This window comes from Saccostrea cucullata, unplaced genomic scaffold (assembly GCF_032062105.1).
Source record: "Saccostrea cucullata isolate Sc308-1 unplaced genomic scaffold, CSIRO_AGI_Scuc_v1 ctg4643, whole genome shotgun sequence".
NCBI classification, from domain to species: domain Eukaryota; kingdom Metazoa; phylum Mollusca; class Bivalvia; order Ostreida; family Ostreidae; genus Saccostrea; species Saccostrea cuccullata.
This window is the reverse complement of record NW_026938593.1, coordinates 37,290-53,382: the sequence shown is the minus strand read 5'-3', so window position 1 is coordinate 53,382 and position 16,093 is coordinate 37,290. Positions and strand designations below refer to the sequence as shown.

At 36.3% G+C, this 16,093-nt stretch overlaps 2 protein-coding genes across 3 annotated transcripts; both read left to right on the top strand.

Moving 5' to 3' along the window:
• The first annotated feature begins 508 nt into the window (after nt 1-508).
• LOC134250724 (uncharacterized) lies at nt 509-5,773 on the top strand. Of its 2 annotated transcripts, XM_062733090.1 has the most exons (3): nt 509-591; nt 1,042-1,446; nt 3,667-5,773. In XM_062733090.1, exons 2-3 carry the CDS (start codon nt 1,116-1,118, stop codon nt 4,659-4,661), a joined length of 1,326 nt encoding a protein of 441 aa, XP_062589074.1. In that variant the 5' UTR covers nt 509-591; nt 1,042-1,115; the 3' UTR covers nt 4,662-5,773. The 2 variants fall into 2 exon arrangements, with proteins under 2 accessions (XP_062589074.1, XP_062589075.1); XM_062733091.1 differs by having other exon boundaries at nt 1,042-5,773.
• Nucleotides 5,774-7,787: 2,014 nt separating this feature from the next.
• LOC134250727 (uncharacterized) lies at nt 7,788-14,162 on the top strand. The gene is made up of 6 exons (XM_062733093.1): nt 7,788-7,990; nt 8,076-9,674; nt 9,756-11,065; nt 11,154-12,500; nt 12,558-13,505; nt 13,591-14,162. Exons 2-5 carry the CDS (start codon nt 8,813-8,815, stop codon nt 13,182-13,184), a joined length of 4,146 nt encoding a protein of 1,381 aa, XP_062589077.1. The 5' UTR covers nt 7,788-7,990; nt 8,076-8,812; the 3' UTR covers nt 13,185-13,505; nt 13,591-14,162.
• Nucleotides 14,163-16,093: the final 1,931 nt, after the last annotated feature.

Here is a 16,093-nt window from a genome sequence, read left to right as displayed (position 1 = left end):
GATATGCAGTAAAACTAATGGTATGCAAATTTCTTTTGGTGACAACACAAGACACCTCTCAATTTCACATTCAATGACCTAGTCCCTCATGCAAACAAAAATGTTACAAGAACAATTCACTTCAAGACATCTCGAGGGGAAATTGTGTGGACTTATAAACAGTGTGCGAAATCTCTTTCATGATGGGGTGCAAGTAAACAAACAATATCGTCTGCCAAAATACTACAGAAACAATTTTATGTGCATGTCAATTTATCAATAAATATTGTATAAATGTCTATTAAACAGTCAACAGAAAAATTGCTTATGACCAAGAAGTAATAATTGTATTGACAGTTGGTCATGATTTTACTGCCAAATGAATTATGATGACATGTAAAGACTTATATAGGAATTTATATTGTAATGCAATAAATGAATAATTAAAAATGTATATGTTATTGTATGATAAGATGATTTAATCATTCAAAAAGTTGAAATGCATATTGTGATAGAAGAGAATGTTTATTTACATATATTTATTATCTTTTCAGTTTGAGATATATAGACGGATAACCAAGGCGGTAGCCAGGGTTATATTCACAGAACTATGTAAGTGATTGATTTTCAACAATTTGCACCACAGCGCTAGCTGTACGGTACAAATACACATAATGCTTAGAGTGCTTAAACTGTGGTAGCGTTAGCTATGATATTAAGGCGATAGCCATATTAGTTGTGGTAGCGTTAGCTACAAAGTTGATTATACACAAGGTCATAGTGCTAGCTATGAGATCACAGAATTGTGTAAGTGATTGATGTTCATCAATTTGGGTCACAGCATTAGCTGTACAAATAATGTTTCAATGGCTGAACTATCTAGCATTAGCTATGAGATTGAGGCGTTAGCCATACCTGGTAGCGTTAGCTACAGTAGTTAATCATACATACAAATTCATAGTGTTAACTATGAAAGTTGGCGTTAGTCAAAATTAAGAATTTTACAGTCACACTTAGCAATTGTAGATAATGATTCATGATTAATAATATTATTAATTTCAGCTGAAGGAGAGAAGGATAGTTATTTGTAATCATACCCAGGTGAAAGCTGGTTTTTTGTACTGGAAGATCCAAACATGTCCCAACCAAAGAAAAGACGACGATTAAATGAGGAGGAAGAGAAAGACAAAATTAAAAACCCAATGAAGGAAGTTCTGGCAGAGGCCCTTCCAGCCATCACAGAGACTGTTGTGGCAACTGTGAAAGAAACTCTGAGGGTAACTGCAAATAAAGATACCTCATCTCAGTCTAACCAGTCTAATACGGGCAGCAATTTGGAGGGAATTTCCATGTCATCCACATCATATGCAACATTGCCTGTGACATCAGCTGCGACATCATCTGTAGCGTCATCTGCGACATCACCTGCACCATCACAAGAAACACTGCAATCATCGACTACTGAAGGTAATAAAAATAAGGGTACAGGGCCACTTCACATTGGTCGTCCTTTGGGTCAAGGGATCGATACAAAAATTAAGGCAAAGATATGGGCTGAGGAGTTCATCCAGTTAGGATGTCTGGTGTTCAAACAACCATATGCCAAGTTGGAGGCGGTGCAGGCAAGTGACAATAGCGTCACATTTCTTCAAAAGGAACACAAATACTTCTTCAAATCCTTACAACAGTGGACAGGAGCCTTCCACGTTTTTGTGGCAATTTACTGTGAGAAGTTCCCCGAACAGGCACCAAACCTCATGAAGTACATGGCCACAGTCCAGAAGCTAAGTTCTGATGTCGGGGAGAGAGCTGCATTCCACTATGACGAGCAATTCAGAAAATGGAGGGCAGAGAATCTAGACCAGATGCCGTGGGAGAAGATAAACTCTGAGCTTCATTCTGAAGCTCTGCAGATTGGTCTAAAATCAAAATTGTTTCAAACAGAGGGAAAAACCAGTCGACCAAAACAAAACCAGCAGCAGCCATTTCGTGTCAAAAACAACAAAAAGCCATGTTTTAGCTTCAACAACAATGCTGGACAGTGTGCAAGATCGAACTGCGAGTATGCACACATATGCAGTAAATGTTTTGGAGACCACAACAAAAAAGACTGCCGACTTCCAGACAACAACAAGAAACCTAATCACTCAAACACAAAGCCAGCAAATACCCAAACTCCATTCAAGAAGTAATGTTGTGACTCCTATTCGTGTAAAGACATTGGCAGTTTGGCTCCAAAATTTTAATCAGGAAAAAAGACAATACCTCATAGATGGTTTCACAAATGGTTTCAGAATTCCTTATCATGGAGACAGAAAATTTAGATTTAGTGAAAATCTCAAATCTGCGAAGGAAAATATAGACATTCTGCAGCAAAAAATTGACATAGAAGTTAAAAAGGGACGAGCAGCAGGCCCATTTACATTAGATAAATTGCCATTCAAAAATTTACAAGTTTCTCCCCTAGGATTAGTTCCTAAACAAACACCAGGTGAATATAGAATAATACATCACCTTTCTTATCCGGACGGCTCTTCAATAAATGATGGCATTGGTAAAGAAGATTCGGCAGTTTCCTATCAAACAGTAGATGACGCCATTAAACTTATTCAGCATTTTGGGAAAGGAGCTCTGTTAGCAAAAACTGACATTGAAAACGGTTACAAAAACATTCCAATTCACCCTTCTGATCATGAACTTTTTGGATTTGCCATTGGTGATTACTTCTACTATGATAAAACATTACCTATGGGTTTAAGCTTTGCCTGTAATCTATTTGAAAAATTTTCTACAGCAATTCATTGGGTGGTGAACGAAAAATTAAAAATTGAAGGATGTGTCCATTTGTTGGATGATTTCCTGTTGGTTGGTCCACCATGTATGGAATCCTGTAATGGCCAACTAAAATTATTTTTGAAATTTATGAATGTTATAGGGGTACCAATAAAAGAATCAAAAACTGTATTTCCAACAACAGTTTTAACTTTCTTAGGTCTTGAATTAGACACAGTAGCCATGGAAATCCGTTTGCCTCAAGAAAAATTGCTCCGAATGCATTCCCAAATTGATGTTTATAAGAGCCGAAAGAAAATTACACTCCAGGAACTACAGTCTGTAATCGGGCTCTTGAATTTTGCATGTTCAGTTGTGCCACCAGGCAGAACATTTTTACGCCGATTAATAGATCTTACAAAAGGCTTGCAGAAACCACATCATAGGCGCAGATTAGGCAAAGAAGCAAAAGCCGACCTTGAAGCGTGGTCAATATTCCTTAACCACTTCAATGGGAAATCACTGTTCTTAGAAGATGTATGGTACACATCAGACAAATTGCAACTATTCACAGATGCAAGTGGACTTGGATTTGGTGGATATTTTGGAGTGAAATGGTTTTATGGTGAATGGCCTTCATCATGGTCCAAGTATCACATTTCTATCAAAGAACTCTTTCCAATTGTGGTCGCAGTTCAAGTATGGGCTCAAGAGTTTGCAAACAAGAAAGTCTGTTTCTTTTCGGACAATATGGCAGTAGTGCAAGTGATCAATAAACAAACAGCTAAAGATGTATGACTTATGAAACTATTACGTCGTCTTATAGTTCAGTGTCTGAAATTTAACATTTATTTTCAATCTCAACATGTAAAAGGTGTGAACAATATACTTAGTGATAAATTGTCTCGTTTACAGATACAAGAATTCCGGAAACTTGCTCCAACAATGAATCAGAACCCAGTATCTGTGCCAGAAGAGATGTTCAAGCTCTAAATTCGGTGTCAACATATTTGATTGAAAACGCATTAACAGTGGGAACAAGAGCATCCTATAGAAGAGCCAGAGAAGTGTACACAACTTTTCAACAAAAGTACTTTCCTGATTCCCAGTTATTCCCAATTTCCGCAAACCAATTATTCTTGTTCATATCTCATTGTTTTCAAAAGAGTTTGGCTCCACAAACAGTTTTAGGCTACCTGTCAGCACTCACACATTTCAGCAAAATGGAAGGTAATGAAGACCCAACACAACATTTTAAGGTGAAACGAGCCATCCAAGGCTTTCAAAAGCTTAAAGCAAAGCCAGATAGCAGACTTCCAATTACTCCATTGATGCTTCAACAAATTGTGAACTCTTTGCCGAATTGCACCCAATCTTATTATCAAATGCACTTATTCAAGGCTATGTTCCTTTTAGCTTTTCATGCTTTCCTAAGGATAGGTGAAATAACATCCTCTTCTCTGGGAGATCCACTACCACTATCAGCAGTATCATTTGGGAAACAACATGATGGGTCCCCCGAAAGTTTGTGTGTAACCATGGTCAACTTCAAGCATCATATTGGAAAACCACCTGTTACTTTACAATTATCAGCAAACAAGGAAAACAAGCAGTTATGCCCAGTTTTAGCTATATGGGACTATATAAAATTGAGAGGACAGAATGCAGGTCCACTGTTTATGTTCCAAGACAAATCCCCAATATCTAGGCAATATTTCAATCAACAATTGAAAATCTCTTTAACCTTTTTGAACTATGACACAAAAAGTTACAAAGGACATTCTTTCAGAATTGGTGCAACAACATGGGCGAAATCAAAAGGAGTTTCCGATGACCAAATTCAACTTTTAGGACGTGGGAAATCTAATGCGTATAGGAAATACATTCGAATTCCTTTATTGAATTTGTAAACAGGACATGGGGTCAGGGGCCTCTGTCCTCTAAAGTTACTTGTAGAGTATGGACACTAAGTTTTTTGTATCATATACGGTAATGTTAGTTTGAAAATAATTACTGCAGTATTTTTCTGGCATGGGGCTTCGGACCTCTGTTGGAATGGAATGTTAATGTATCTTTATGAAATTATGTATTTTTGAAGAAAAAAGTTTTTCTTACGTGTTGTTTTGTTATATAGTTATATTGCATGGTAGAAATCTAGTCATGTAGTTAAGTTCATTTCAATCTCTTGCCATTGACATATGTAAGTTAATTATGCTATACAGTTGTGTTTCTCATTCATTTTGGGGTGGGGGGTATTACTTTTCAATACGCCTTTCAAGTAATACTGTGGCAATTTTTGGTCCCCACCTTTGATTTTCAAGGACATAACGATGAATATATTATGTAATACTCTTTGTTCATGTTGGCATAATGATTTTTACAAGGCAGAGATGTTGTTGACCCGGATGTAATAATATATGTTTTTTAATATACATCCGGGTTATTTTATTTTCAAATTTTTGTAGTTAGTGTTTTGTTCCAATATTACGTCATTTAATTAATAAATGACCATTTTCAATTCTAATTTGTGTTTGAGTGATTTATGAAAATCAAACAGAGCCAAAATAAATGAGAGCTAAGGGATTTGACAAAAAATAACATTTATGAACATAAATGTGTTTTTGGCAATCATTGTTAAAAGAGAGTTATCTCCTACTTAAGATTAATTGGAAAGAGTTATCTAATCTTGCTCACCGCTAGGGGGCATTGCAAACAAAAACAAAAGATCAAGTGTCACGCTGTTGGTAGCTGGAAAGTTTTTTACAGCCCACCACCCTCCCTAATGCAATGTGTAAACTAGTATTTTTCATTTATTTTTGTTTTAATTACAGCTCGTATTCATAATGTCGTTTAGGCATCAGTTGTAATATTTGTTTATTATGAAAATTTGTTCTAGTCAATCATTTTATATTTTTCTGTGTTATTATTTTTGGTTTGTCATAATGTGTTTTGGGGCAATTTTTGGTCCCCCACCTTTGATTTTCAAGAACATGACGATGAATATATTATGTAATACTCTTTGTTCATGTTGGCATAATGATTTTTACAAGGCAGAATGATTTTTACAAGGGTGTTGACCCGGATGTAATAGTATATGTTTTTTAATATACATCCGGGTTATTTTATTTTCAAATTTTTGTAGTTAGTGTTTTGTTCCAATATTACGTCATTTATTTAATAAATGACCATTTTCAATTCTAATTTGTGTTTGAGTGATTTATGAAAATCAAACAGAGCCAAAATAAATGAGAGCTAAGGGATTTGACAAAAATATATTTATATAATAGTGTTGCATTATGCATGTACTATGCTTAAAAAGTAAGCAGGGTTTGACACATGGTGCACGAGCAGGAGGCGAGTACACTATGTTTCAAACCCTGCCTACTATTTAGGCATAGTACATGCATAATGCAACACTATTGTTATTATTATGCTGACTGTTGTAATTATTTATGCGGCAATCCATTTGACGTTTCCCTAAAAATATCGGTGCTAATACAGCGTACTTGTAAGAACTCATTCAAAATCTTCATGCTAAAAAAGGCTGCTTGCTTAGTTATTTTGGTTACTAGTATTTTCTCTAAATAAGTCAGGATTTTCTGTCCCAAAGTTACTCATTTGTTAGTAAGACTGATTTGTTTGCAGACGTCGATTTTCATTGATAATTTTCTTTTACGTCCTTCAATCAAGCGTTATATAAAAAAGCGTTTTAATGACCCCATGGTATCAGTTCATTTAACGATCTGTGTGTAATTAGTTTGAAACTTTGTTGTACATATTTATCTAAGATTCCTTCGAATAATATAACTTTTTTCAAATAATATTTGTCTATTTTCTCCTTCTTGTGTCAATTGTATAAATTAAGTTTATATATTTAATAGAATTCACCCAATTAGTGATAGTCTCAGCAGTTGCGTAATCGACAAGGCATCGGACTGGAAATCTCATGGTCGTGAGTTCTATTCCCGGCCTGTGCACTGAAGAATTTTATTCAGTAAATAAGGCCATGTACTATTTCGGCATAGTATGCTTACGCTTTATAAATCCGTAGACCACTATGCGAGAATAGTAGGGTATGGGTTATATAGGAACAAACTGTCAGGAAGCATAACAATTTGCTATAGTTTGCTCCAACATACATTTCGTCCTTTCTATCCCAATAGTACTTGAGAATAAGAATATTTTTTTCTTGCATAATTCATTGTAAATCTTTGATTCCTTACAACGACCCCACCCTATTCCAGGGTCATTATTTGAATAATTGTATTTTCAACAATTTTAACTACCACAGCATGCTTCCTCGTAAGTTTCAAACTTTTTGGCTTGGCAGTGCTTGAGAGGGGTTTTTTTTTTAATGATTTTTCCATACGATTTATTGTAAAACTTTGATTTCTTAATGTGTTGCACCCTATTCCCCAGATCCATGATGTGAAAAATTGAGAAAATCAACTGATCAGAAAGCTTCCACATAGGTTTCAGCTTTTCCGACCAAGTTGATATAATGATCTTGTTAATTAGCAAATATTATAGGGATATTGAACTTATATTGGTGAATATTGGCACGAGGTGTCTCGTGTGGCCAAAGAATATATAAATTAAATAATTTTAATTTTGCGTGAAAATAAACAATTCTTTCTTAAAAGTCACTGTCTAATATAAATTTGCCTCCAAAATGTTGACCACACATTTTTTGTTCACTTCAGGGAGTTTGATCGTATTCGGAATGCTTCGGGCACATTCATATATGCTCATATGATACAAATATATGCTGATATATATAATACAAAATAAGCATTCAATAAAACACTAAGATATTGAATGCTAAAATCTCCTGTATTTTAGTCTCTTTTTTATTATAAACTATCTATTAGCTATATATATAACAGAGGTGAAACATATTATTGGAAAGTATTTTGGCAAATAAACCTTATAATATCTTTTAAAAAGATAATGTATACCCGGGCATAAGCGTTAAAAGGTTAAACGCAGATGTGTTCTTCGACAGAATATGTATAAATTTTCTTAGTAAGATGTAACAAACTAAATTTAATCCCGTAGGATACCCCTAGTGCGTTAGTGTAAATATTGTTATTTATCCTGTGGGGAGCCCCTCGATGTGTAATTTTATCTACCTGAGAGCTCGTGTTCGGGTAGTACCCGGGAAGTCACAGCCGAGATAAGACCTGTTTGGCTTGTTGTTATGATGAAGTAGCCTGGGCGGGTACTCAAACTACATCAGGTATTTGAAAATACAATTTGTAAAATATGGTTTCTTGTGTGAGTCTGCACGTTTAGTATGGTTGTTTTATTATTTTTTTCCCCAGGGTCCTATTTCCTCGGGCTTTTGTCCCGTTTCGTAATTATCAGGTCTTGGGCGGGGTACTACAGCTAATTACATTGACAATAGCCAGTCGGCAGTCCAGGGAGACAGGGAGAGGCTTGCAATGGGTAATGGTTTTGCAGTAACAGCGGCAACTGTGTGAGAGAGTACGAAAGAGTACGGCAGCCCTGACGGACACATCCGGACCTGCAATTTTAAGTTATGTGTTATAATGAAATCTCCTGTTTAAAATAATATAAATTCAAACCAAAGTTAATCTAGACGGCATTGTGAAAGTTTATTATGTGATATATGTGATACTTGTGAAAGTTATAATATTCAATTTAATTTGTGAAAGAAAACCCGTTTATCAGAGGAAATTCAAAAACCGGAACTCAAACCTCCAGCAAGGGTGTGGTGATTAATTGACTACGTTTTAAAGAACATTCTTCCAGGACTGACGTGCGGCTGATAGACAATTCATTTCTATATTTTTTAATTTGTTTCTTTTGTTGTACAATTTACTTTTGTTTTGTTTATTAAATTTTGTTAAAATTTCATTTTGTTTTGTTTCCTTCATTTATTCAAGTTCTTAAAGTGTATAACCCACATCTCAACAATTTGGTGGCAGCGGTGGGATACATCTGAGCTTGGGTAAATAGAGGAAATATTTTTTTTTTTTTGCAAGTTTGTTTCTATTATTAATTTTGCTTTTGTGTTTCAGGTTCACAAACTTTCACAATGTCTGGTATGCCAGAATGGATGTCTGACTTAATTGAAAAGGGTACAAACGTAAAAGAATGTCTCGAGATGTGGCGTCAGGAGCAGGAATCAAAGAGAGAGTTAGAAAGGGAGAGATGGGCGCAAGAGAGAGAAGAGCGTCAGGCGCAGAGAGAAAGTGTAAAGTTAGAGGTAGAAAGAGATGTGAAATTACGAGAGTTAGCTATAAGAGAAAAAGAGTTAGAACATGCTAAAATTGGGGGGTCTCAACCCCATAAGATTAAATGCCCACCTGTTAAGTTACCTAAGTTTGAGGAGGGACAGGACCCTGATGTCTTTTTACGGTCGTTTGAAAAGATAGCTGGGTTGCAGAAATGGCATAAATCCCAGTGGGCTATACGCTTAGTTCCTATGTTAGCAGGTAAGGCTTTGGAAGCGTATTCAAGGTTGTCGGATGCAGATAGTGATAACTATGAGATTATCAAAACAGCTATTCTCAAGAGATATGAGCTTACTTCTGAAGATTACAGGGAAAAATTTCGTCAGGGTAAGCAGTCAAATGATGAGTCATTTAAAGATTTTGTTGTTAGGGTAGAAAGGTGCCTCAATCACTGGTGTGAAGGTGAGAAAATAGATTCAGATTTTGGCAAGTTGTATGATATGGTCTTGAGAGAACAGGTTGTTAGAAGTTGTCCAAAAGACTTACAGTTGTGGATTCTGGAACATGACCCAAAGTCTATTGAGGAGGTTGTTGCGTTGTCTAATGCATTTCAGGCGGCACATAAGAGTAAGTATCTTAGTGGCAATAGTGTCCAATTTCTCAGTACAGGGAATAGGTCGACGGGAAAGCCAAACAAGTTTGGTTCGACAAATTCTCAAGATGGTAAGTCAAATCTCAAGTCTCATTTTTAATGCAGGGGATAGCAGAAAGTGTTTCATTGTGATAGAGTAGGACATATTGCAGCCAACTGTTTTCTTAAGAGAACTCAGTCAAAGGGTCAAGACAGTAAAGGTCAGAGAGGTACAAAGCCTGAGAAAAGGTCAGAAAATGTTGGTTTGTGTTTAGATAAGTCTGAGTCTAAAGTTGCAGACAATATACAAGATACAACCAAGGGTAGGGTGATTCTTAAGTTGTCCGGAGTTGATAACGAGTCGCCAGTAATTGAAACATCGGCAGCATTGGGTTGGGATTTAGTAAAGGGCCAGGTGAGTGATCAACCAGTTGCAGTCTTACGAGATACCGGATGCTCTACTGTATTTGTACGTAGTAAGTTTATTTCAGACTCTGATAAAACAGGACGTTCAAGAGTGATAACTCTGGCTGATGGATCTCAAAGAAACTGTGATGAGGCAATGGTAGATTTGAAGACTCCTTATGTATCAGGTAAGGTACATGCCCTTGTCCTTGATTCTCCTTTTGCTGATGTAATTATTGGTAATAATGTTAGCATACTCAAACCAATGGAGGACGAAAAAGAAGTCAAGAGGGATGGAGATGACGAGAACACTTGTGCTGCAGTTCAGACACGTTTGCAGTCCAAATTGGAGCAAGGTAATAGTAATTCTCAGAGAAAAGCAACAGAAGAGGATTCAGAGGATGAATCTTTGAAACAATTGTGGTGCAGCAGAGATAAGTTGGTAGAACTTCAGGAATCAGATGACAGTTTGAAATCTGCACTGAGTATGGCACAAGACGATACTCAAGAAGGTAAGTCTTACTTTCAGAAACAGGATGGTTTACTGTATAGAATATTTCAGAAAGATTCTGGTGAGAAATTTTCCCAGATCGTCATACCAAAGACAATGAGGTCGAAGGTAATGTCCCTGGCTCATGACACTCCACTAGCAGGACATTTAGGTAACAAGAAAACCAGGCAGCGTATTATGCAACATTTCTTTTGGCCTGGAATGTATATTGACATATCTCGATTCTGCAAATCTTGTTCTATTTGTCAAAAGGGAACACCAAAAGGTCGAACTCCAAAAGCTCCACTCATTCCTATTCCACCCATTGAGGAACCATTCTCAAGAATAGCCATCGATTTTGTTGGACCTCTTCCACTGACGGAGAAGAAAAATCGTTACATCTTGGTTTGTATGGACTACTCAACACGGTATCCGGAAGCATTTCCTTTGAAAAACCAAGAAGCAGAGACAGTGGCCAACACTTTGATAGAGCTGTTTTCTAGGGTAGGTGTGCCTAATGAAATTCTGTCGGACCAGGGTACCAATTTTATGTCCACACTGATGACTGAATTGTGTAAGTTACTTCAGGTAAGAAAATTAACAACTACCCCTTACCATCCACAAGCAAATGGGTTAGTGGAAAAAATTTAATGGGACTTTGAAGAAAATGCTGAAGGCATATGCTTCTTCTGAACCTCACAGATGGGATGTTCATTTGCCTTACGTTCTTTTTGCATACAGAGAGGTGCCAAATGAGACAACTGGGTATTCTCCCTTTGAATTGCTCTATGGTAGACATGTTAGGGGGCCCTTAGCAATCTTGAAAGAGCAGTGGGAGGAACCTACAGTCGAACAGGCTTCAGTGTTGTCCTATATTCTGGAGACGAGGGAGAGAATGCAGAACATTAGAGATTTGGTTAAAGATTCAGAGAGACTCGCGAAAAAGAAACAAAAGATGTACTACGACAAAAAGGCGAGAACTCGTACATTTGAGGTAGGTCAGAAAGTTCTTGTACTTCTTCCAACTAGCACATCTAAGCTGATGGCGCAATGGAAAGGTCCGTATGAAGTAGTGAAAAAGGTAAGTCCAGTGGATTACAAGGTAAGAATATCCAAGAATAAAGAACCGATTTACCACGTCAACATGTTGAAAGAGTGGCTTAGCAGAGATTCGGAAGAGAAGTGTCCGAAAAGCAATGAAGTTTTGGCATGTATGGATGCAAAACCAAATTTTTCAGATGAGGACGATTGCACTAACAATAGAGCACCAATCCTTCAACAGACAGAATCATCAGATAATGTTGAGATATCGTCAGAACTGTCAGAAGAGCAGAAACGACAACTCAAAAGGTTAGTAGAAGAATTTGAGAATGTATTTACAGATGTTCCAAAGAAAACGTCCTACATCCAGCACACCATTAAAACGACAACCGAGGAACCAATCCAGAAGAAACCTTATTCCATTCCGTATGCGCTACAGGAAAAGGTAAAGGCGGAAATCAAGCAGATGAAAGAGATGGGAATCATAGAGGAGACGGAAAGCCCTTACTCAGCGCCTATTGTACTCATCAAAAAGAATGACGACACCCTTAGATTCTGCGTTGATTATAGGGATCTAAATAAGGTAACTGTGTTTGATCCTCGTCCGATGCCAAGAATGGATGATATTCTAAACAAAATTAGTAGAGCTAAGTATATCAGTAAGTTGGATCTTACTAAGGGTTATTGGCAAGTGCCACTAGATGACGAGGCAAAACAGAAAAGTGCTTTTGTTACACCTTTTGGTCATTTCAGTTTCACGGTAATGCCATTCGGGATGGTAAATGCTCCCGCAACTTTTGTGAGATTGGTGAGTAAAGTCCTTGAAGGTCATGAAAACTATGCAGAAGCTTTTATAGATGACATTGGTGTTTTCAGCGATTCCTGGGAAGATCACTTGGTGCATTTGAGAGAGATTTTTACAGCGTTGCAGAATGCAAATTTAGCAGCCCGACCGTCAAAGTGCAAATTGGGGTTTGGTGAGGTCAGTTTCCTCGGATATATGGTAGGTGACGGTAAGATAAAGCCATTGTTGTCAAAGGTGCAAGCAATTCAAAACGTTCCGGTCCCAAACACCAAAAAGAAGGTAAGGTCATTTTTGGGTCTCATTGGATTTTACAGGAAGTTTATTCCTAATTTTTCTAGTCTTGCCCTACCACTCACAGACTTGACCAAAAAGAATTCACCACACAAAATAAAATGGACAGATAATCTTGATACTGCTTTCAAGGAACTTAAAGGTAAGTTGGCATGTGAACCAATATTGCACAGTCCAGATTTTAGTCGAATGTTTGTCTTGCGTACAGATGCAAGTGCTACTGGAGCAGGCGCAGTCCTCGAACAAGAGTTCGACACTGGTAAGCACCCAATATTCTTTTTGAGTAAAAAGTTTACAGCAGCAGAGAAAAACTATGCGGTGATTGAAAAAGAATGCTATGCAATTATTTGGGCTGTCAAAACACTCCGAGTGTATTTAGAAGGTAAGCAGTTTGTTATTGAAACTGATCATGCTCCATTGACGTGGTTACAGAGATCAAAACTGTCAAATCAGAGGCTTTTGAGATGGAGTCTTCTATTGCAGGAGTTTTGTTTTACAGTTCGGTATATTCCAGGTAATCAGAACGTTATTGCAGATGCGTTGTCAAGGTCTAGTGAAGAGTTAGAGTAAACCAAGATCAATGGGGAATATTTCCAGTTTGTATATATGTGGTTGATTTCTATGTATTTAGTTTGTAAATAGGTTGGACTAAATGGTGCTTTAGTCTTCAAAAGGGGGAGGTTTGTAACAAACTAAATTTAATCCCGTAGGATACCCCTAGTGCGTTAGTGTAAATATTGTTATTTATCCTGTGGGGAGCCCCTCGATGTGTAATTTTATCTACCTGAGAGCTCGTGTTCGGGTAGTACCCGGGAAGTCACAGCCGAGATAAGACCTGTTTGGCTTGTTGTTATGATGAAGTAGCCTGGGCGGGTACTCAAACTACATCAGGTATTTGAAAATACAATTTGTAAAATATGGTTTCTTGTGTGAGTCTGCACGTTTAGTATGGTTGTTTTATTATTTTTTTCCCCAGGGTCCTATTTCCTCGGGCTTTTGTCCCGTTTCGTAATTATCAGGTCTTGGGCGGGGTACTACAGCTAATTACATTGACAATAGCCAGTCGGCAGTCCAGGGAGACAGGGAGAGGCTTGCAATGGGTAATGGTTTTGCAGTAACAGCGGCAACTGTGTGAGAGAGTACGAAAGAGTACGGCAGCCCTGACGGACACATCCGGACCTGCAATTTTAAGTTATGTGTTATAATGAAATCTCCTGTTTAAAATAATATAAATTCAAACCAAAGTTAATCTAGACGGCATTGTGAAAGTTTATTATGTGATATATGTGATACTTGTGAAAGTTATAATATTCAATTTAATTTGTGAAAGAAAACCCGTTTATCAGAGGAAATTCAAAAACCGGAACTCAAACCTCCAGCAAGGGTGTGGTGATTAATTGACTACGTTTTAAAGAACATTCTTCCAGGACTGACGTGCGGCTGATAGACAATTCATTTCTATATTTTTTAATTTGTTTCTTTTGTTGTACAATTTACTTTTGTTTTGTTTATTAAATTTTGTTAAAATTTCATTTTGTTTTGTTTCCTTCATTTATTCAAGTTCTTAAAGTGTATAACCCACATCTCAACATAAGAAGAAAAGGAATTATAAATAGATATCCCTGACATCTTAAGTCTAGCATAATGAAGTAAAGAATTATGTTGAAAATGAGCTTAAGATCGACACAAACTTTTTGCTATTCACCGATTCTTCGAAAGAATCTACAAAGTCATGACATTCTCATATGTACATGTAAATATAATTTACTGTGCGGAAGTGATTAGCGTTTATAATCAATATATTTCCATTTCCAATTGCTTTCCTTATGATAAACACTACAAAAGTGTTCTTTTTAATTTCTCCGTGAATCTTAAGGCATGTAAATTTATGTATATTGATACCTACATGTATATGTATGGTATATGACTGGCGTATAAATACACTAAAGAAAAAAAGATATTTTGTTTAAATGTTTACTAAGTAATTAGATATGATATATAGATTTTACAAACAAAATAATCAATGAATTATCACCAGGCCACTATCACTAATGCCTTGCGAGATTTTATTTTTTTATTAATAGAATTGTTCTCTAAATTGAATTTGAAAAACATCAGGCAACTCACATTCACTGGATCTGGAACTTAATGTTAATTAATTTTCTGAAAACCAAATATTATTCGCGTCGTCTTTTTTTCGCTATTCATGGGTTTGAAATTTATCTGCGGTGATCAATTTTCACGAATAAGGAAACATTTTCTACAAAAACAAAGCAAAGCAAGGGGTCGCGGCGATTTCTACTGCAACTTAAAGTAGGTCGAGAAACTCGCGAATATTTCTCGCACGCAAATAAAAGTTACAGTATTCAGTGTTCTTATTCTTCAATTTTGTAAAAAAAAATACACAGGTATTTCTTTTAAGAAGCATCGGATTTATAGTAACAACTATTGTATTACCGCGATCTTTCCCTTCTACTACCTTGTGCTCTAAAGTGTTGGAATTCCAGCAGTAGGTCAGGTCGGCCTCCTGTAAGGTAATTACACACTAAATACTTAAGATGCAACATCTGATAACGGTTAATTAAACTAAGACTCTTATATTCCTAACCATTTAGATATTGCCATGGAATTTAAAAAAAAATAGCTAGGTCACATTAATATACCTTTAATTGACATGCTCCGAAAAACCCATATGCATCATCAAACAAACATTCATGTTTCTAAGCTTCTATTTACCAAATGTTTATACATGGCCGTGGTGTTGAAAAACAAAATCATCATTACATACTTTTTTAATTAACATACATGTACACCAGAAAACCAAGATTCATCAAATGACGAAGAACCTAAGCCTCTTATTATTTGAAATATTTAGATATTTTCTCCAAATTCCTCAAGTAAGTCATGGTGTCCTTCTTTAAAGTCAACTTCAAAAGACCCGTTATATATCTACCGACACAATTTGATTTATCTTATTCTCTTACTATTGAAAATATTTCAATGTAGCAATGAAATTTAGAAAGTATGATTGAACGACATTCTTTCTTAATAATACATTCCAAGAACCCAAAATGCATCAGTCGACGAAGTTTGATGATTTTAACCCCTTAATTGCAAGACCCATTGAATGATAAATATATTTTCTTGAAACATTTTAAAAAATGCCTTAAAATTCCGAGAATGAGAAAGTCATAGTGATCTACTATTTAGCTAATACACTAAGAAGGCTCAAGACAAACTATCAGAGAAAAGTTTGATTTTTCTAGGTCAAATAAGTTTCAGAAAAAGTTTCCTGACTGTTTCTAAAATTAGGTCATAGTGACATGTATGTTTTTTGATAGCACATTCTTAGGACCTGAAATGTATCAAATAAAAAAAAGTTGGTCTGAAGTTTTTAAACTAATTATTAACCATAATGTTTGATATGGCCATAAAAATCAGGTCACCTTGACGTTTCTTGGCTTATATACGCCAAGAGC